The 21,301-nt window shown below is 35.8% G+C and overlaps 1 protein-coding gene across 2 annotated transcripts in view; it reads right to left on the bottom strand.

Annotated features, from left to right (window-relative positions):
- Positions 1-21,301, bottom strand: part of HNRNPLL (heterogeneous nuclear ribonucleoprotein L like) — a 38,340-nt gene that overhangs the window by 9,847 nt on the left and 7,192 nt on the right. Inside the window, exons 2-7 of one of the 2 annotated variants that reach the window (XM_047068649.1) lie at positions 17,668-17,786; positions 12,670-12,907; positions 10,717-10,802; positions 9,262-9,358; positions 9,104-9,176; positions 4,341-4,412 (exon numbers count right to left, since the gene is read on the bottom strand). In XM_047068649.1, the coding sequence (XP_046924605.1) occupies positions 4,341-4,412; positions 9,104-9,176; positions 9,262-9,358; positions 10,717-10,802; positions 12,670-12,907; positions 17,668-17,786 (685 nt within the window). The remainder of the gene's footprint in view (positions 1-4,340; positions 4,413-9,103; positions 9,177-9,261; positions 9,359-10,716; positions 10,803-12,669; positions 12,908-17,667; positions 17,787-21,301) is intronic. The other variant, XM_047068650.1, reaches the window with a different exon arrangement.

Genomic DNA, 21,301 nt, shown 5'->3' with positions numbered 1-21,301 from the left:
TGTCTCGCGCTGAGAAGCCTTATTAAGAATCAACATGCTAACTTTAGAGTAGTTCTAAACAACTTTATCTGGTTTTCCCATCCATAACAGATTGGAAGTAACAAGAAAAATAAAGCTAAAGTGAATGGAACAGACAGGAATGAGGACGGAGTCTGGAGAAACTGATACTAAAAGCAGGCATAAGGCACATTCACAACAGCAAGAAGAGAGGCGTAAGAACTGAGAAGCAACTAAGAAACAGACTCATAAACTGGAGGTTGTGGGAGGCAAGGAGGGAGGGGGGTGAAATAGGAAGGGGATTAAGAAGTACAAACTCCCAGTTACCAAAAAAAAAAAAAAAAAAATTAAGTCTCAGGGATAAAAAGTACAGCACAGGGAATATGGTCGATAACACTGTAGTAACGTTGTATGGTACCACACTTCTCGTGGTGAGCACTGCATAATGTATAGAATGTCCAATCACTATACTGTATAACCGAAACTAATACAACAGTGTATGTTAGTTGTAGTTCAACTAAAAAAAAAAAAAAAAAAAAAAAGCAGCAACTCAGATGGAGATATAGCTCAGAAACGTAAATCCATACACCTTCAGTGCTCCTGAGTTAGTGATTACATAATCGAAGCATACTCTGGTAACATGCAAAGGTCTTCTTGATGTGCAAGAAACCAATCCAAAAACCCAAGTCTTTTCCTCATTTCTCAAGAAGTAAAGCGTATATAATACTACTGACTTTCATTTTTATCCAAGACTAAGGGACAACTGTCATCTACTAAGTAAGTCACTAAGAAACTACATCTTGGTATTCACAGCATGCTATTAGAACTTATGTTCTAATATCCAACTTATGTGGACTCCAATTCAGAATTCAGTATTCTAAATATAGTTGCCATTCATAACAATTCTGCAACACTACCACTGAGCACACACACAGTGTGAATTCCTACAACTTCATGAAGGCAGAAACACCTTATCAATTCATCGTTATCAGTGTTGCCTTAAATTGGAATTCAACTGCTCTTCCTGCTGGGAATTGATAGTTTATTAAAACAATCAATATAGCTCATCAATATATACTTGTTAGTAACTATACATATTTTGGCCTCTAATTTAGAGTGATACATATAATGGGGTCAAATATCAATCATTCTTACCCCTACTGCAAACACACACATACATATTATACCATACATATTACACTACCACCATTTGCTTGTACAGTAATGACATTTCACTATTATCACTAAATATTCTTTTTCATAGGAAGTAGAAAGATGTGTGTATGTGCTAGATGGGCACTGGAAACTTCCACTCTACTTAAGTTCCCCAAGGTCCAAAAATGCTGAGATTCACTGCCCTAGGTAACAACTGAATTCAGTGCAAGAGAATAACTGACGTTTGTAATCATGACCTCAGCCATCAGGATTAAATTATGTTATCTATGCTATTTACATTGCTGCGTATATTGTTTAAGAAGATAAGAAAAAATAGAAATCTTTAAAAGCTTTCTATATATAAAACAAAAAGTTCATGCAAAATATTTTGATCCTTAAAAAGCTAATACTTCTGGTATTTAAAAAATTCACTTATGTGGGAAAATACTACCTAAATGGCATTACTGTCATTTTAATAGCATTTCTCATCTTTGATACTTTAAAATCTTTGGTCCAGGAGCATATCCAAAGACACTAGCAATTAATATATAAACTTTTCTTAGGCTCACAGCAAATAAATCTGTATAAAAGTAGCAAAAATCATACTTTTCAAATATGAGGGCATCTGCAAGTTTATCTCATAGGACCGGGCTCCCCAAATTAAAAAATTTAAAATATTCTGAAAGCATAGATTTATACTGCTATAATAAATCAATGAATAAATTTAATCTAATTAAAAATTAAATCTTTTCTATTCCCTCTTTCTCCTATACCATCATAAAAGAAAAGCCACTTACGATATGACACCAAAATGCAAATACACTGGTTTTGCTGAACTACTCATGTGAAGGCACACAACTGTGATTTGCAATGTTTTTTAAAAGGCTCAGTATCAGAGCGCCTGGGTGGCTAAGTCGGTTGAGTGTCTGACTCTTGATTTTGGCTCAGGTCATGATACCAGGGCTGTGGGATAGAGCCCCACATCTAGCTTCACGTGGAGATTCTCTCTCTCTCCCCCTCTCTCTGCTCCTTCCCCCGCTCTCTCTCTTAAAAAAAAAAAAGTCTCTGGGGCACCTGGGTGGCTCAGTCGGTTGAGTGTCTGACTTCGGGTCATGATCTCACGGTGTGTGAGGCGGTGTGTGAGGCGGTGTGTGAGTTCGAGCCCCACATCGGGCTCAGTGCTGACAGCTCAGAGCCTGGAGCCTATTTCAGATTCTGTGTGTCTCTCTCTCTGCCCCTCCCCCACTCGTGCTCTGTCTTTGTCTCTCTCTCTCTCTGTCAAAAATAAATAAACATTAAAAAAAAAAGGCTCAATGTCACTAGCACCTATTCCCATCTTCTTTACTTTTTCCCCCATTTCCTCACCTTACTTCTCTACCTCTTTTTATTCATCTCTCTCTCTCTCCTCTTATACTCTATTCTGCTTACTTCCCTAGAAAAGAAGAACAAGTTTTCCTCAGAGAGGTAACTGCTTCAATGGACAGAGCTCAGAATGGTCCCTACACAACCATTCCTGCTGAGCAGGACTCTCCAGAATGATCCCTATTTAACTACCAATGTAAAGAATTTTACACCTCTCTTTAAGTAAGCTTACATTTTAAAATTTACACACATACATACATACACACACACACACACACACACACACACACACTAAATTGGGGTATGAAACTGATAAAGAGTTGGACAATAAGCTTTTTAAAACTATAAACTTCTTCTAGGGTATATAACATATTTTTGTTTATGTAATTTTTCGGTAAGATGGATTTTACAAAGAAAAGCAACTCTGAAAATCCATACCAAGAAAATAGTGTCAACACTACCACAGTAGGGTTCTGTCCTTCATTTATTCTTTCACAGATTATTCTAGACCCCTTTGGCAAAACATTTAAACAATTTTTAGCATTCAGCTGACTGCCGTGACACATATACTCCATAACTACACTACAAACTTGTGATTACAATTCTTTGTAACCCTCCATTATGGAAAGCATAGTGGGCTCTTAATAAGTGTTTCTTTACTACAGGAGCAGAGCCATCCATATGACCAGATTTAATATTTATGCTGTCGAAGAAATAGCTAAGAAAAATTATCAAGGAGCTCATTAAAATAATTGTAGTAAGATTTTCATTCTATACCACACTAACTGTTTAGACAGAACACAGATTGTTTCAATCATTTCTGCCATATAGACTACCATAGCAACTTGAACATACACACACACACACACACACACACACACACACACACACACGTAATAAATCCTGGAGTTCAAAAAAACAAACTAAGGAATAAGCTTAAGCTCACAGCTAAGAATAATGATCAAACACGCAGGCATGCTGAAAACATTTCAGAAAACAGGCAACACTGGAAGCTTTTCAAAGATAAATCCTGAGAGCACAATATAGCAATTTCTATTTTCTATACCACTTCTAATAGCATCATACTTCAGCTTTAAACCACAGAATAGGTGGGGTCACTAACTATTTAAAACTAAAAAATATTTAAAATCACAGAACTTCTAACCAGTTACAAGACTTATCAATAGCAATTCTCAACATCTACCTATTAAGGACAATAGTCTGATACCTAACTTTTTCCTGGGGAAGAGTATTATTCTAGGTTAAATCTTATCAATATACCAAACATTAAAACTAAGAATTTTTAAAAGAGGAATTAAATACAAACAAATTTAGCCAAAGCCAAAATACCAACTGTAGAACTGTCTTAACTGTAAAAGAATTAAGGCTCTAACAAGAAAACATATTTCTTTTGGACAAATACCCCATCCTTTCTGCCTTTATTACTCAAAGTTCCTCTTTGCTCATAACTGGTATAATGGAAGAAAATATACTTACTAAAGCAGTATCTCTTTTTGGTCTTCTAACAGACCAGAACCCACTACTCATCAAAATCAAAACCAAACCAAAACAAAACAAAATGGTAAAAAAGCTTTTCAATCTCCAACCAATAGCTCTCATTCATCTCAAGGATTATATATCAATATCCTAAGAAAACAAAGGATTTTGGACAACTCCTTGGGAGTACATTATAAGTGACTAATCCCCTATAAACCAAGTCAGGTGAGCAGGAAAAATAGAGACAAGAAATGTGCCATTCTTCATCAGAAATGCAAAAATTCTAGTAGTTTGTCTATACTACCTTCCTTCTGCCTTGACAAACTTACCATAGCCATCATGTCTAAACGAAGAAGGGTGTTCTCCCAAAATGGCTTGTCTCTGGCGACCCTTTCCTCTATCTGACACAAAAGTAGAAACATGGTTTTAACAATTTTGACCCAAGTACTTAACAGTTCTCACATGGGAAACACCCATTCAAAACATCCATTACAATTCATAAAAGAAATAGGATTCCTGGTTAACTTTAAACATCCATTCATATCCAATTTAAATACAAACACCAAAAGTTTAAGGAAGTAATTCTATCTAACAAATTCCACTTAACTTGAAAATATCTTTTTGGCAAGTGCCAAATACAATCACACTTTCAAATTTAAGGAAAGAATGGATACTTTTCGGAAAGTGAACATACACAATGCTAGAGTTTGACACTGTACAGAAGTTTTTACCAATACATGTCTTTAAAACAAGCTTTAAGTGCAGTACTTTTGAAAGACAGTACCTGAATCATACTATTAGCTTCAACAGCAACACATTTTCAAAGTGGGCTTCTTTCAAGAAGTTCAGCATAAGCCAACAACAACCTGTATTACATGGTTTCACAATCAGTAAACACAGAGTATTTTGTATGTATATACACATATTTACAAACACCTACTGACTTGAGAGCTGGAAATTTGCACATCACTGGCCCATATTATAGCATGGATTGGTCATTGTCTATAGACCTTAACACCAGGCAGGACTATGAGCACCCTCCAAAGTTTAAATACGCCAAGATAAAGCTAACCAAGGGGGCTACATTATTGGATGAGAGTACTACAATACTCCTAAAAGATAATTTTTATTCTAGCTATGTTTTCAGGAAAGGCATGCCAATTTTCCTAAATCTAGAATGAGAGATCAATAATAAAATTACTTACAAGTTTCTAAAATAGCACTTCCTATGTTGGTTGGTAAATTTTAGAAATTATTGTACAATGCTTTTTAGAAAGTTTGCTGATCAAATCATAGCACCCAATAAGATTTTTTTTTTTTTTTAATGTATCTTAAGAGTCTGGTAATTCTAATCTTTGAAAATTCAGAGAGAGGCCTTCTATAAATCCTTAGTCACCTAAACAAATGAGGTTTATGGGAGATGAGAAATAATTTTCACTTCAGCCTAGAGAAGTACAATTTTAAGTACCTATTTGAAGTTATGATAGCATTAAAAGGGACCTAAGAGGTCATCTTGTTCCATTTATTTTGTATAAATTTTCTTTACATTATCCCTATCAGTTGGAATCATCTAGCCTCTGCTTACCCAACACCAATTAACAAGGTTCTCATGACTTTCCCTTACATTTTCAGTTAGTCCTAAATAATGAGAAAATTAATGTTTATATTGTATAGAAATTGGTCCTCTATCCATATTCTATCCCGTCTGAGGCCTCGTAGACTTAGTCTTTCTCCAAAGACCCTTTCAAAAGCTTCCAAGTTATTAAGATCCTCCCTCCATTTCCCCAGTCATTTCTTCTCCAGTCATTCACAGCTCCTTCTTTCCATTATACGGGTTCCAGCATCCAGTATCATCATTTAAGTCTCACTCCTCTTGAATCAATCCAGTCTGCTAATCCCTTCTGTTAATGTTCTTCTACTTAAGTATGCCACCCAACACTACATACATTTCCTCATCTGATCTAAGCAATCTTAAACCAAAACCACCATAATGTCTTCATGACTCAGTTTTATTGATATAGTTAACAGTGTCCTATAAAGGAAAGAGCACTAGAGATTGGGAATCAGAAGATTCCAACTTAAACACTAATTCACTGGATAATTACATAAACTCACAACCTTCATTCATAAAATGAAGGAGTTAAGAGTAGATAATCTCCTAAGGTATCTTTCAGCCGAATATTGTCATTATTAATAGTTCTTTGGATTTGAAGCATTAACTACCTAATATAAGGTCACATAAAACAGAAGTGTGCAGAAGAGTCAAACACTAATTACATCAGTCTATAAATAGTAGTTTGAAACTTTTCATGAATTCATCTGAAATCTGATGGAATCTGTGTACATTCTCCCCAAAAAGATGTACACATAGACAAGTTTTGCTTAACGTTTTTGGAGTGATTCTCTGGAGTCCAGGCTAAGAATTTTTCACACTAAAATGTAGTTTGGGCTGAAAAGGACTTTTAAAAATAAGGTTATATTTATTACAGAGCTCTTTTTAGTAGAAAAAGTTACAATTCATTCACAGGATGCCTGGGTGGCTCAGTGGGTTAAGTGTCTGACTCTTGATTTTGGTTCAGGTCATGATCTCAGGGTCATGAGAATGAGCCCTGTGTCGGGCCCGGCACAAATTGTGGAGCCTGCTTAGAATTCTCTCTCTCCCTCTCTCTCTGCCTCTACCCCACTCATGCTGTCTCTTGTGTTCTTTCAAAATAAATGAATAACCTTAAAAAAAAGTTACAATTTAATATCAACTTGAGTAGAAGAGGAAGTCATAAGACTTCAAGAATGTAAACTGGTATGGTCTCACCAGACAAGTATCTATAAGGATTTAGAAAACAAGAGTTTTTCCCTTGAAACATAACCAAGTAAAATTCTACTTTACTTCTTTATATTTTGCTATTTAAATGTCTATCTCACCTATTTGTAACCTTTTCTGACACTAATTACTTGTATGAAAAACTAATCTAAGTTGGCTCTGCATAAACTTCAGACCTTCTAAAAGAACAGATGTGAACACTAATAAGAAACATATCTACAATGTTTTTTAAGAGACATTAAGAGGAAGGTTACCAGAGCTATTTCAAAAGAGTTTAAAAAAAAAAAGTGTTCAGGGGCGCCTGGGTGGCTCAGTCGGTTAGGCGGCCGACTTCGGCTCAGGTCACGATCTCACAGTCTGTGAGTTCGAGCCCCGCGTCGGGCTCTGTGCTGATAGCTCAGAGCCTGGAGCCTGTTTCCGATTCTGTGTCTCCCTCTCTCTGACCCTCCCCCGTTCATGCTCTGTCTCTCTCTGTCTCAAAAATAAATAAATGTTAAAAAAAAAAAAAAAAGTGTTCAATAACTGACTGTAATTTGACAGAAGTGAGAGATTTCTCATCAACCACTTGTTCTGTTGTTTGAGTACTAAGGCTTTGTTTTCCAATGCTGTATTCAACTGTACTAAGCCTATGCCAAGTGGATTTGTGAGTAGTGAAAAATGTGGGGTCCAGCCGAAGCTGCATTATAATACAAACCTGTTTGCAACCCCATGCATAAGACAAGATGATTTCCTAAGAATTGAGAATTAAGGGGCCAATCACCCAAAGTCCTAAATATTTGAACATGCAAAAGATCATCACATTGTCTTCTTTTTTCTTTTGGCAAGAATACATGCACTACAGAGTACCTACTGCCCACGATATTTTGGATGCCATAAAATTTTTTCCTACTTTGTGGATTTTTACAGATATGCTCATCTTGGTGAGTTTTTTCAACACGTGGTTCCAACACTAATATTGTAGTTGAGGTGTAGCCAATACTGCAGCCCCCTTGTTTTTACAAGATCCACATTTTAATTTGTATATTCCAGAATTGCCACACAGTTAGTTGAACAATTTTATCAGTCAGATCTATGCTCGTGAAACCTAGCATTTATCAGTTATAGGTGAAAATGCATCTCAAATGAAATGCTCTTACTTTAAGGTTTATCAAGTTTAAATATTGTCTACCTTGAACAGACATGTTACTTTCACCTACATTTGAAATGTCAAAATTTCTAGTTACACAAGTTAACATGAGTGATAACCTTAAATTGTTACAAAAAGTGACAACTTATGAACAGCCACTTTACAAAAAAAAAAAAAAAAAATCAAACCACACAGAGATCGTCTTTTACATATAATGCATCTTTTCATCATCAGGTTAATCTAGTCAATGTCCACAGTTAAGGAAAAAAAAAAACCCAAAAGAGTAAACTTAGATGCAGCAGGTGTGCACCTTTCTATTCCTTTTCTTTCTAATATCTGTGTGGATTGGTTGAGCATAAGCAGTTCTTAAGACCTGTTGATAATCTGGCCCTGGTTATTTGCCAATTAACAATTTGAATCTAGGCTGCAAACAGTTACAGTAATGGGCGTTAAGATTTACAACATCATAGATAAAGTTCTAGTACCCGTTAGTGAAAAATCTTAAATTCTACAACTGAAACCTTAAGGGAAATCAGACCAATATATACATACAACTTGAATAAATGGGCACAGTCTATCATGGTGTTCATCCCATGCAAGTCTGAAGTACTGTTAAGTGTCCTCCTTTAAAAACTTGGGGTGATGGTGCATGCAGTATGCAGTCAAGGTGAATTGCAAGTCTGAGTTTTTCAGAGGGCTTTCTGCTGATGCCGATGTTGTGCATGATGAAGTGTAGAGTCAGCCTGCTGGAGTCCTCTATCCTTCTTAATGCCTTGTCCAGCTTGGGGGAAAAGTCCTTTCCATAGAGAAGCAGTGTGCAAGTTTGCAGTTTGTAAGGAATATTCTGAATCAGTTTCCTCTCCTCCAAAGAGAGAGAGCTGCTTGGAGAAATGCAAGTCCTTGAACTGCGGGCGTGCCTGTATGTGTGGGCTCCTGGTTGAACTAAATATAAATAACTCCGTACATACCAGTAGGGGGCACTAATTTCAAGGTTATTTTCCAGCATTACATGGCCTTTGGCAACAAAAGCATTCACCAACAAGGTTTTCATTTGAATGAACTAGCTCACCTCAGGAAAAAGGAATCTAACTGCATGTAAAAATTTGTCAGCAGATGTAAGCACATTCTAAAATGCATAAAATACTTACCTCGTCTTCCCAAATATGGTTTAGTGTAGTCCCAACTGTCATTGTCATTCCTAATAACATTTAGACGAGTTGGCTGTTAAGATTAAAAAGAAAGTAAGCTCAAATTGTATATCCAAAGCATAAATATTTCTTTGGCGAAGTGTTGAAAAAATATTTACCCTTGCATATTCGATTTTTAGTGTGCAACATCCAGCATATATATCTGCTCCATTGAGTGCTGCTTTAGCTTTCTGGGCACAAAGGACTGATTCAAACATAAGCTCTATTAAGGAAATTTGGTTTAACGTATCCAATATTTTATCATTATTCGCTGCCTCAGAAAAGGACTGAAAATAATCAGAACTCTCACTTCTAGAAATGTTTTACCAATAAAATTTCTAGATGAATTTTAGGAGTACTTATTTTCAAAATCAAGGGTGCCAAAGAAAACATAATAAACCAAACTATCTACATTAATCCTTCCAAGTCACCTGAAGTGCTTCATAAATTGAAAGGAAGAGGGAAAATGGAGCATGCTTACATTCCCAGGCAAAGGACAGTTTGCTATCTCGAAACAGGAAATATTTTACTCTTAAAAGTAGGAAAAACAGGGGTGCCTGGGTGGCTCAGTTGGTTGAGCGTTCAACTTCGGCTCAGGTCATGATCTCACAGCTCGTGAGTTAGAGCCCCGCGTTGGGCTCTGTGCTGACGGCTCAGAGCCTGGAGCCTGTTTCAGATTCCGTATCTCTCTCTCTCTCTCTCTCTCTCTCTCTCTCTCTCTCTCTCTGCCCCTCCCCCATTCACACTCTGTCTCTCTCAAAAATAAATATTTAAAAAAAAAAAGTAGGAAAAACATTACAACAAAACCAAAGTTATATAAAACAAATATTTGATTATATTTCTGATAAGACAGGGTTTTATAACCATTAAAGTATCTTCACTTTGTTGGTTTTCAAAAATTACTTGAGTCTATACATTGTTTAAAAAAAAGAAACAAAAAAAACCCCACCAACGTGGTTTTTTAAAAAAAGGGCAAAAATACCTTGCTAGAAGTAAGCACCATTAAGAATTTGCTGTATATCCCTACCTTTTTCTATGCATACACATGTACATATAGGATGTGGGGCGAGGGTCGTTATTATTCTTTTGTTTACATGGGATTATACAGTACATACTATTTTGCTACTTGTTCTTTTTACTCAACATATCACATATTTAACAAAGAAACGTTCTTATATAAACCTTGACCATTTAAAAGAGTCAATAAAAAAAGGTAAGAATAGTTTTACTGACTCTAAAGTTTTGGTACTTCCAAACCACCTATTTTAAGGAGAGATTCAGAAAAGTCCGTTTAGGATACATTTAAAAAGGTAGAGATGTACATATTATCAAATAATGTTATTTCTTCTCCCATTAAAAAGACAAAGCACACTATGAGATGAAGCACTGGAATGTTTTAGGTAGCAAGTTATTATCTGTGGGCACTGCAGTTTTTAAATCTAAGACAAAAAGATTTTGGGGGAGGAACAGAGAATAAATACCACTTGTCCAGATATCATTAAGCAGTTAAAAGTAAGACGTATATTACACAGCATTCATATACATCAATTAAAAAATTTACAATCAAAGGATATTCAACCATTGCTTGTATCCCATTTCTCTTGAATATAACAATACGTTGTACTTTTCCAACAGGGTTGCATACTGTATATAAAACATCCTATAAAGGAAAGAAAACAAGATTTCTTCACATACAAGATTTCTTCACATTTTATACTTGGAAAAAAAACAAAGTTACACCCTGCTTTTTTTTTTTTTTTACTAAAAAGACACCTGTCAAGATGTCATTTCGATTCATTACTAATTAAACTTTTAAAAATTGTTATCCTTCTAAAGTTACTTCCTCACCTATACAATATACCCAACATTAGAGAAGTTATAATGAAACATTTCAAAAAGACTCGTACCTATTTTATCTCCTAAATAAACCCTCAATTCTTATTTTAACAGGTACTTAAAATAATATCTGACAATACACAATAAATAAGCCAAAACTATAATCAATTAATGGTTTGTTTTCCAAATGTGACTCTGGAATGTTTAATATTATAATCACTTGAATTATAGTAATAAATATTTATTAAGGGGTAGTAATAGATCAACTCAGTATTCATTTTTCAAGGGACAATGACTATAGAGGAAAGACTCAGGAAAGATCATTTATACAATGTTAGATGTCAGCAAACAAGATCCCTAAATTAAGTAAGAGAGAAATTAAAAACCCCCTTAAGAACAATTCTTCAACTGTCAAATTTCTTGAGCACCTACAATTATACAGTGGCACCATTAGGTACTAGGGATACAACAATAAGCAAAGCAGAGTACTTGTACTAGATTAGGAACATTCTTTCTCCCAAAACACATATTAATGCTGCTTATTAATAAGTCTAGAAATATTACAGAGGTAAATAATATCTAACAAAATTTAAATAGTATCTTATCCTTTGTTTTTAGTTTATGTCCCAGTATCATATAGAAATCATTTTTTCTTTCCCAGAGAGCACAAGCAAGGGAGGGGCAGAGAGAGGGGACAGAGGATCTGTAGTGGTCTCTGCAAGCCTGATGTGGGGCTTGAACTCACGAACTGCAAGATCATGACCTGGGCCTAAGTAAGATGCTCAAAGGAGCCACCCAGGTGCCCTTTACTAGAAATCATTGTTTTTTTTATTTTTACTTTTTATTTTCTTTTAATGTTTATTTATTTTTGAAAGACAGAGAGACAGAGTGCAAGCGGGGGAGGAACAGAGAGAGAGGGAGACACAGAATCTGAAGCAGGCTCCAGGCTCTGAGCTGTCAGCAGGGAGCCCGATGTGGGGCTCAAACTCAGGAACTGTGAGATCATGACCTGAGCCGAAGTCAAACACTTAAACGACTGAGCCACACAGGCGCCACGAATCATTCTAATCGAAGCTTCCCTCACTGTGATATTCTATTCGTCACAAAAATAAAGTGTCCTTGTCACTAGCTTATTATGAAACATCATGTGATTATGAAGTAGAAAACTTAACTGGTTCAGGACATGAATCCTTTGTAAAAATTCTGTTAATACCACTTTTTAAAAGAGTTAAACAGGGAATTTTAAGTAAATCAGACAGGTTTTTAATAAATTATCTCAAAACCACTTATAATAATATATGCATTTTATTATATACTATGGGATTCTGTCCTTACCTAGTAGACACTCTTAACACACATACTGGCACATGAGTGAAACAAATTTCTTGGATCACTTCTAACAAGTCTAATTCCTTACCAGAAACAGAGTTAACTCTGATGCTAAATAATAAAAATTTTTAAATGTGCTTATTTAATTATGACCACTGCACTTCTGACCTTTTTACCTTTGGTGCTTGCCATTTCTTTGTTCATTAAACATGACAGTCAAAATTAAGATTCATTTTAAAAATTCTTTAAAAAAACACTGTTTTTAAATACCTAGATGGCAGTGAAGAAAACTATAGGTTAGTCACTCTGAAGGCAAATTTCAAAGTCACTGTTAATTTAGTTTATCATACTAAAATACATACCACTGTAATTGGATAAAGAGGATTCTGAATTGATAGCAGAAGAACTTTGTTGCCTCCTGATGGATCATCGGTATTTCCTGGCCGAGTGATCCTTTTGCTCGTAGAATAGTTGAAAAAAGCCTGTTGACCAGCAATGTACACAGGTTCATCCGCAGCAAAGGTCACACATTCTTTGGCACTATCTATGTTTTCAAATTCCACTAGAGCCTGCCGTTTAAATGGCATCATCATAACATAGCTGAAAGGCAGATTGGGAAGGAATACCGAAAGAATAAATTCAGTTAACATTTATTCTCAATCAAGGAAAGGCAGACTCTAATAAAAATGTGTCAAATCATACAGATTAGTATTCTTCACTACCTATATTCAATGTTAGTCAATTCTTTTTTTTTTTTTTAAGTTTATTTATTCGGGGGGGGCGGGTGCAGAGAGAGAGGAGGACAAAGGATCCAAAGCGTGCTGTCAGCACAGAGCCTGATGTGGGGCTCCAACTCACAAACCATGAGATCACAACCTGAGCCAAAGTCAGACAGTCAACCGACTAAGCCACCCAGGCACCCCTAATGTTAGTTAATTCTTATAAACTGTGGTACACCAGGCAGATGGTTCATATGTGAAAGCTTATCCTCCTGTGACAGAAAGGTTTTCCATCTTTTGCCTTCCTCAAGCACAATTCTGTTATCAGTTACCAATGACGCCTCCCTGTTTATTCTTCAGGCTGCCACTCCCAAACAATACTAGAAAATCTCTAGATACAGAAACCAGCGGAGATAAAACTGAACAGAAAGTTAGCAGATGGGACCTTTAACAACAGAAACTACTACCTCTACTGTATTTTCCAAATAAATAAGTGCCCACACTAATAATAACCAAGGACTATAAAATTTCGCTTATCTTACTAAAAACAAGAGAATTAAAATATACATAGAAACAACTGCAAATTTCACACAAATAATCTCTTCCAAAATATTTTTTAAATATTAAAGAATCCATGAAAAGATATTCATCAGATGATGATAATCATGGCTGTCTGTGAACAAAGAGGGTGAAGTTATTTACATTTCATTGTTATACTCTTGGGGAGGAACATATTTTAACACGTGAAATGAAAAATAAAGCAATGAAGAGAGGGAGGGAAGAAAGAAATCAAAGCACATGGATCACAGCAGGGGAAATATTACGTCCTCTATTCATAAGAACAAGCACCTTAAAAAAGGTTTTAAAATACAATTAGCATGGGTTTTATAATAGCAGAAGGCTGCAGAAAGAACATCAGGTCAGATACTCAGTGACAGCACTATTTCTGAATCAGGCATCTAGACCTACCGCCACCCTTTAGAAAGCAGCAAATGATTTACTAGTAAGAAACAGACCACTTTGTAGCCTGGCATAGTATGTAGTTTCTTATGAATTTCACCTTTCCTCATTTATAAAATGTGAAAGACTGTTGTCAAGATTATAGTTACTGAATACAAACTGCTTGCCTAGCCTCATTCATCTTCATATCCTCAGAATCTAGAAACAGAGCTGACACGTAACAGGCATTCAATCAATATCTGTTGGTCTATGAGGCTTGTTAGCTCTCCCCACCCACATTGTTCAAACTTAAACTATTGAAACAGTAAGATAAAGAATTATCAATTATGAATATAAAATATAAATTCCAGGAAAGAAATATTATTTTTAGAAACTTCTTGATGAAGTTCTGAAGTCGTGCATACAAAAAAACAGAAAACCCTGGAATCAGGACTATGCTAAAGAAATTAAAGAAGGAGGCACTTGGGCGACTCAGTTGGTTGAGTGTCCAACTTCGGCTCAGGTCATGATCTCGCGTTTGTGGGTTCGAGCCCCGCATGAGGCCCTGTGCAGACAACTCAGAGCCTGGAGCCTTCTTTGGATTCTGTGTCTCCCTCTGTCTCTGCCCCTCCCCCGTTCATGCTCTGTCTCTCTCTGTCCCAAAAATAAATAAACGTTGAAAAAAAAATTAAAAAAAAATAAGTAAACATTAAAAAAATCTAAAAAAAAAAGAACAAAAGAAATTAAAGAATAAACATTCTCCTCCCACAAATATAAGGTGGTTGAATAGCTAAATAGTATTACCAAGTAAGTATGTTAATAATGCCCTTTGATTCTTTGGAACACAGAAAATTATAAAGGTTGAAAAACAAATTTTTTATTGACCTGTCATAGACTTGGTCTTAGTAAAACTGCCTTCTATGGTAACTACAATAAGAAGTGAGCTAGAAGCACAGACTCAGAAGTGAAAAAGTGGCATCACATGAAGATAAAGAAGGGAAAATTAGAATGTTGCAGACATTTTAGAATGCACCTAAATTATCTATCACGTAATTTTTAAGAAATCTTGAAAAGCATAATGAGGAAGATATGAGAATAACAAAGAAAGAAAAAATAAAAGGGCTAAGGGACATGGTAGGGTCAGTGCTTTCAACTTATAACTCAAAACACATTTACTAATATTTAAACAAAAGCTGGAGGAGGCAAAAGATTTTATTATACAAATTGGGTCCCAAGGGGCGCCTGGGTGGCGCAGTCGGTTAAGCGTCCGACTTCAGCCAGGTCACGATCTCGCGGTCCGTGAGTTCGAGCCCCGCGTCGGGCTCTGGGCTGATGGCTCAGAGCCTGGAGCCTGTTTCCGATTCTGTGTCTCCCTCTCTCTCTGCCCCTCCCCCGTTCACGCTCTGTCTCTCTCTGTCCCAAAATAAATAAACGTTGAAAAAAAAAAAAAAAATTTTCAAATTGGGTCCCAAAAGGTTTGTTTTAAAATATTAAACCAATATAGCTAATTATACCTAGCATGCTCTCCTTTAATGGAAGGGGAAAAGGGAAGAAGAGAGAGTACATCTTTTTAAACATTCTTTTGATCCTAACAGATGAATATACTACAGAATAAAGACAACAAATATACAGAATTTTATTAGACTGACACAACCATTCTCAACATCTTATAGTTTCTCAACTTCTTTCCTACGCATCTAGTTTTCAGGTATAAACTTACTCGATGTTGAACTTGGTGACGCACATTTTTATATGAGCAGTTTCTACGTAATCTCTATAATCCCACACATACCACTAAAGAAATAAACAAACACAGAAAGGTTCTATAAATGCAACATTTTGAAGCAAAACACCTACTCCTCACCGGAGGCTGTTCAGGGTTCTTTCAGTTTTAACAGCAGCCACCTCTTATTCAAGATCATTTCACACAATTAAAACTCCTAGTGCACATATTTATGCCAATTAAACTTTTAATTTTACACTAATTTGTTCCAATTATTTCACGACTTTTTTATCCACAAAACTACCAATCCTGAGGGCAGAATGATGTACTATGCAAATTAACAGAATTACATTCACATATAAAACACTTTACCATGGACTAAATATCAAAAAGTATACAGGCCACTCAAAAGTGATTCACGTAAAAAAAAAAAAAAAAAAAAAAAGAAGTGATTCAAATAATTCAACAACTTCCACAAACAGTTCTATTTCTTTAAAGCCGAGCATTCAGATCTTGTGTCATAATTAACATAAAAATGTCAATATAGTTATGATTGCTCTAAAGTTCCCACCAGTATTTGCTCGTCGACCTGTTTTCTGACAGGACTCCAGTATCTCTTGGCTTTAAAGAAATCACTTTAAAAGCCTAAAATAAAATTACCAAATAAAAAATAAACCAGAAATAACCATCTCTTTCTAATTCCATAGTACAATGCAACCCACGGGGTTAGTCTAGTACCAACGTGCAAATCTAAATAAGGTCTAAGTTTGCTTCAATATATAATGTTCCCGACAAACTTAATTTCCAATATCCTCTTCAAATGACTAAATAGTGATGTAGTCATCCGAATGACATTTCAAGAAACGGGCTTTCCTTTGCCCATGTGGACTGCCAATTTGTACGTCCAAGAATAAACAATACGTAACAGTGGTCTCTAAGGTGCATAAGTTGAGGATAACAGGTTTGCCACGTCACCCACCTCTCTGTAAGATCATCAAAGAAATTAAAAAAGATGCCATGATGGAAGGTGTCACCTAACTCTACTATTCCTTTGAGGCAATGATTCCTTTCTGTTGGACATCTCTGCTCACTCTCTCACCATCTATTTATGCATCCTTTCAATACCCAAAACTCCACATAAATTTCCATAAAATTGAAGCAATCAAGTTATCTCAGCAAATACACTGAAATCTCTCCCCTGTTTATGTATTTTGACTTAGACTGTGTCTCTGATGCCTCTAACCAACGTATTCACCAAGGAAAAAATAAAATAAAATCAACTCTAGACTATCCATACTAATAAGAGAACAACAGCCGGGCACACTCCAAAAATAATTTAGAAAGAATTTTTGAGTGTCTATTTTTGGCAGTACATTCACTTTTCTGATTATATTTTCATTTGAGTCAATATTCTTAAGCATACGCTAACTATGGAAGAGAAAGGAGGAGACTGAGTGAATACAAAACACAAAAAGAAACTAGGATAAAACACTGACTTCTCGTGATCTGCAGAAGAACTCCTGGCAGCACACACTTAAGGCAAATAATGCCTACCCTTCATCTACTCACTTTTAGTTGCCAATTAATTCTTAAACATTCCAAAATAAACAACAACAAATCAGTATTTAAGTACCGCTACTTGAAACTCTAAAGATGAAGGGCGTAAACTCATTCAAACATGAAAGCAGTGTTTAACAAGGAGTCATGGACTCATTTGAAAGTCAGATAAAAGATGAAATTACCCATTTTGCATATAGCCTGACTGGGGAGTGATAGGTGATCATGGATCCACAAAAATACATCTCTGCATCATCCCAGGAAGGAAAAAAATAAGAGGCTTAAAAGGTTCTAAAGAAATACTGTCACAGGCAAACTTAATATATACTATGGCCAAACATCAAAGCTTATATTATAGCAAGCAAGCAAGGCTTGTTTTACTATACTGTTTTCAATCTGCATGAAGTCCCTAGGGTCCTTACCATATCGTCCCAAATTTCTCCAGGGCCTCCACAAGGTCTGCTTCCACCACAGATTCACAGAGTCCTCGAACATGGACAACAGGTGAAACAGAAACTTTATGATGACTTCCACCTGCCTCCTAGCAAAAGAAAATAATTTCTAGTTAAAAATTTTAAAAGTCTATAGTAGATTCAATTCTGCATTAAAAAGCAAACATCAAAAAAAATTCCAAACCAAACTGCATTCACAAGTTAGCAAAAGGACCTGAGAAAAAAATCATCAATTGTTAGGCATGAAAATTTTGATTTCTTAGAATGGGGTATTTTCTCTTAATAAGAAGTACAACATAGGGGTGCCTAGATAGCTCAGGGCTAGCTCTTGGTTTCAGCTCAGCTTATGATCTCACAGTGTGGGGTTTGAGCCTCGCGTCAGGCTCTGTGCTAAAGGTGCACAGCCTGCTTGGGATTCTCTCTGTCCCTCTCTCTCTGCACCTCCCCCATTGTGCACGCACACTCTCTCTCAAAATAAATAAAAAGAAGTACAACATAAATTAATAACTTATTTCAACTGCAATAAAATCTCAGAAAAAATTTCAACAGATGCAGAGTATGCTATGACTGGAATTATATTGTATACTGATAATTTCATTACAAAATATCAAAATCTCAAGTAGTCCAAATGAACAAAAAAAAAATCCCAATTTAAAATGTTTCTTTAATACAAAGATTATAAACTTTATATCATCTTTTGTCCTTGTTTAATTGGTTATCTTGTTCCACACTAACTTAAAGCTACTGTGCTTACTTAAGCAGCACACTTAACAGCTTAAATTTATACAAGGTACCATCTTTGTTGATGAACAAGTAGTGCTCAAAAATGCAAGCCTTCCTGGGCTTCTCTGGAATACTCTGTATCTTTTGAGTACACCCAGGAGGTAGTTTTAAAATACACGTATATGGACTACGTATGAGAATTATTTTGACCGTGAAGATGGCTCTATCATTTACTTATTCAAGTTCTTTTTTTTTTCCAAGTTCTATTTTTTTTTTTTAAGTAGGCTCCATGCCCAGTGTGGAGCCCAATTCGGGGCCCAAACTCATGACCCTAAGATCAAGACCTGCTGAGATCAAGAGTTGGATACTTAACCACCTAAGCCACGCAGGCTCCCCTGAAGTTTTATTAAGACAAAAATCTGTATTTTACAACTAGCCACTCGGCACCTCTCTTGCATCACTTCAGAAATGACTTCAGAAATACGATCCACACACACACACACACACACACACACACACACACACACACTCAAAATCTATTAAATGAAAAGTTTTTTCTCCTACAAACAGACTAATCTAAAAGCATAAATGTTTTATCATTAAAACTTAAGAATTATTTTAAGAAAATTAAATGTCTTTATGGCTATTTTAAAAGACTCACCAATTTCTCTTTATAATATTATAAAGACTGTTAGAAAAATATAACAGTCCTGTGCACTGCCAATAAAAATGTTATGTCACAGTTTAAAGAGTTGATTTAAATATATAAAGTAACCATGGGACTACTCTCTTATACTATTGTCAAATTCAACAAACAAATTTAGTCCTCTGCAAATATTAATCCAATACTTGGAATTTCATTTGAATTGCTTATGCTGAGTCAAGCAGATATTCATTACATGCCACTAAGTTTGAAATAAATCATTCTGATTGTACACTATGTAACCCAACACTATTACAACCTTAACAAATGAGACTCTTTCCCTAAATGAAACTCAACAACCAAATGTGCACTGTCATCATTAAACTACTAAGCATAAATGGACAACTATACAAGAGTTCTAAATCATAGCTAAAACCTAATGTAGAGCATATATTTAAATATATTTAAAGTATAAATAACAAATTTTACTCTAAAAATAATCAGACAACAACAGAAGTCAAGAAATAAGACAGTCCTCTCAGTTGATCCCTAGAAATCTGCTGGCAAAGGTAAAAGTGCAAAAGAAAACTTCACTGGCCAAGACTATTCAAAAAGCTACTATAAAAAAATAGTGGAAGGAGGATTTCGGGTTAGGACTAAAAAGAGACAACAGGGGTGACTAGGTGGCTCAGTCGGTTGAGCGAAGGACTTCAACTCAGGTCATAATCTCACCCTTAGTGAGTTCAAGCCCTGCATGGGGCTCTTTGCTGTCAGCAATGAGCTGGCTTCAGATCCTCTATCCCCGCCTCTCTCCGTACCTCTCCTGCTTGTGCTCTCTCAAAAATAAACATTTTAAAAAAAGAGAGAGACAACAAAGGCATTATTTGAGTCTTCATTTTATAATGGATAAAAACTACTATGAAATATGTTTTAGAGACAAATGGAGAAATTTAAATAGAGATAGGATTTTATATTATGTAACAGAACTATTTATTGTCTTAGGTAATGTTATAATAGTAATGTTTTTTTTTTTTAATTTTTTTTCCAACGTTTATTTATTTTTAAGACAGAGAGAGACAGAGCATGAACGGGGGAGGGGCAGAGAGAGAGGGAGACACAGAATCGGAAACAGGCTCCAGGCTCTGAGCCATCAGCCCAGAGCCCGACGCGGGGCTCGAACTCCCAGACCGCGAGATCGTGACCTGGCTGAAGTCGGACGCTTAACCGACTGCGCCACCCAGGCGCCCCAGTAATGTTTATGTGATAAGAATATCCTTATTCTTAGGAAAGCTGGGATCATTTAAGGATGGACTGTCATCATGTCTCCAACTTTCACAGTTTAGGTGAAAAAATGTATATAAATATAGATATACACATATGGAGATAAAATCCCAAATGGCAAAATGTTAAAAACTGCTGAATCTAGGTGAAGGGCATATGTAATTGAATATTTCACAGAATAAAAAGTTGGGAAATTATTTTATTATGTATTTAAGGCCTACAATAAGGTATGAGGAACAATATAAATAGTCATTAACTCACCAACCACTTTAATAAATAAAACACTACCAACAGTTGAATACATCTCCTACTTCCCTTCCCATCATGGAAAACCACTGTCTTGAATATAATGCTAAAAAAATATGACTATTTTTCAAATTGGTCTTCTCACAAAGAAATGGATCTCAGGACCAATTTTAAAATCCCTCAAAAATATCTGATTTTAAATTTTTTTTTTTTCAACGTTTATTTATTTTTGGGACAGAGAGAGACAGAGCATGAATGGGGGAGGGGCAGAGAGAGAGAGGGAGACACAGAATCGGAAACAGGCTCCAGGCTCCGAGCCATCAGCCCAGAGCCCGACGCGGGGCTCGAACTCACGGACCGTGAGATCGTGACCTGGCTGAAGTCGGACGCTTAACCGACTGCGCCACCCAGGCGCCCCAAAAATATCTGATTTTAATATATTATTATTTAATTACATTTCCTAAATGGAATAGCTCCAGACTTAAGTCATTCTTCAGAAGTAGGAACTTATTAAATGCAAACAGTATGGTACTTAGGGGAAGATATGAATATCTCAACCTCAAGGCAGAAAACATACCCTGTATCCACTGTATTTCCCTATTTCCACCCAATTATCTGCCATTCATAGAGATTTCTCTAATCTTTACATTATGTCCCCTTTTCTTGAACTTAAAATTTTCCCATCTTTTCTGTAGTTTAAATAAAGAAAAA

This window comes from Lynx rufus, unplaced genomic scaffold, assembly GCF_022079265.1.
Source record: "Lynx rufus isolate CCGP_SWC_20201006 ecotype Redwood Valley unplaced genomic scaffold, mLynRuf1.p SCAF_8, whole genome shotgun sequence".
Lineage (NCBI taxonomy): Eukaryota > Metazoa > Chordata > Mammalia > Carnivora > Felidae > Lynx > Lynx rufus.
This window is presented reverse-complemented; position numbering and strand designations above follow the sequence as displayed.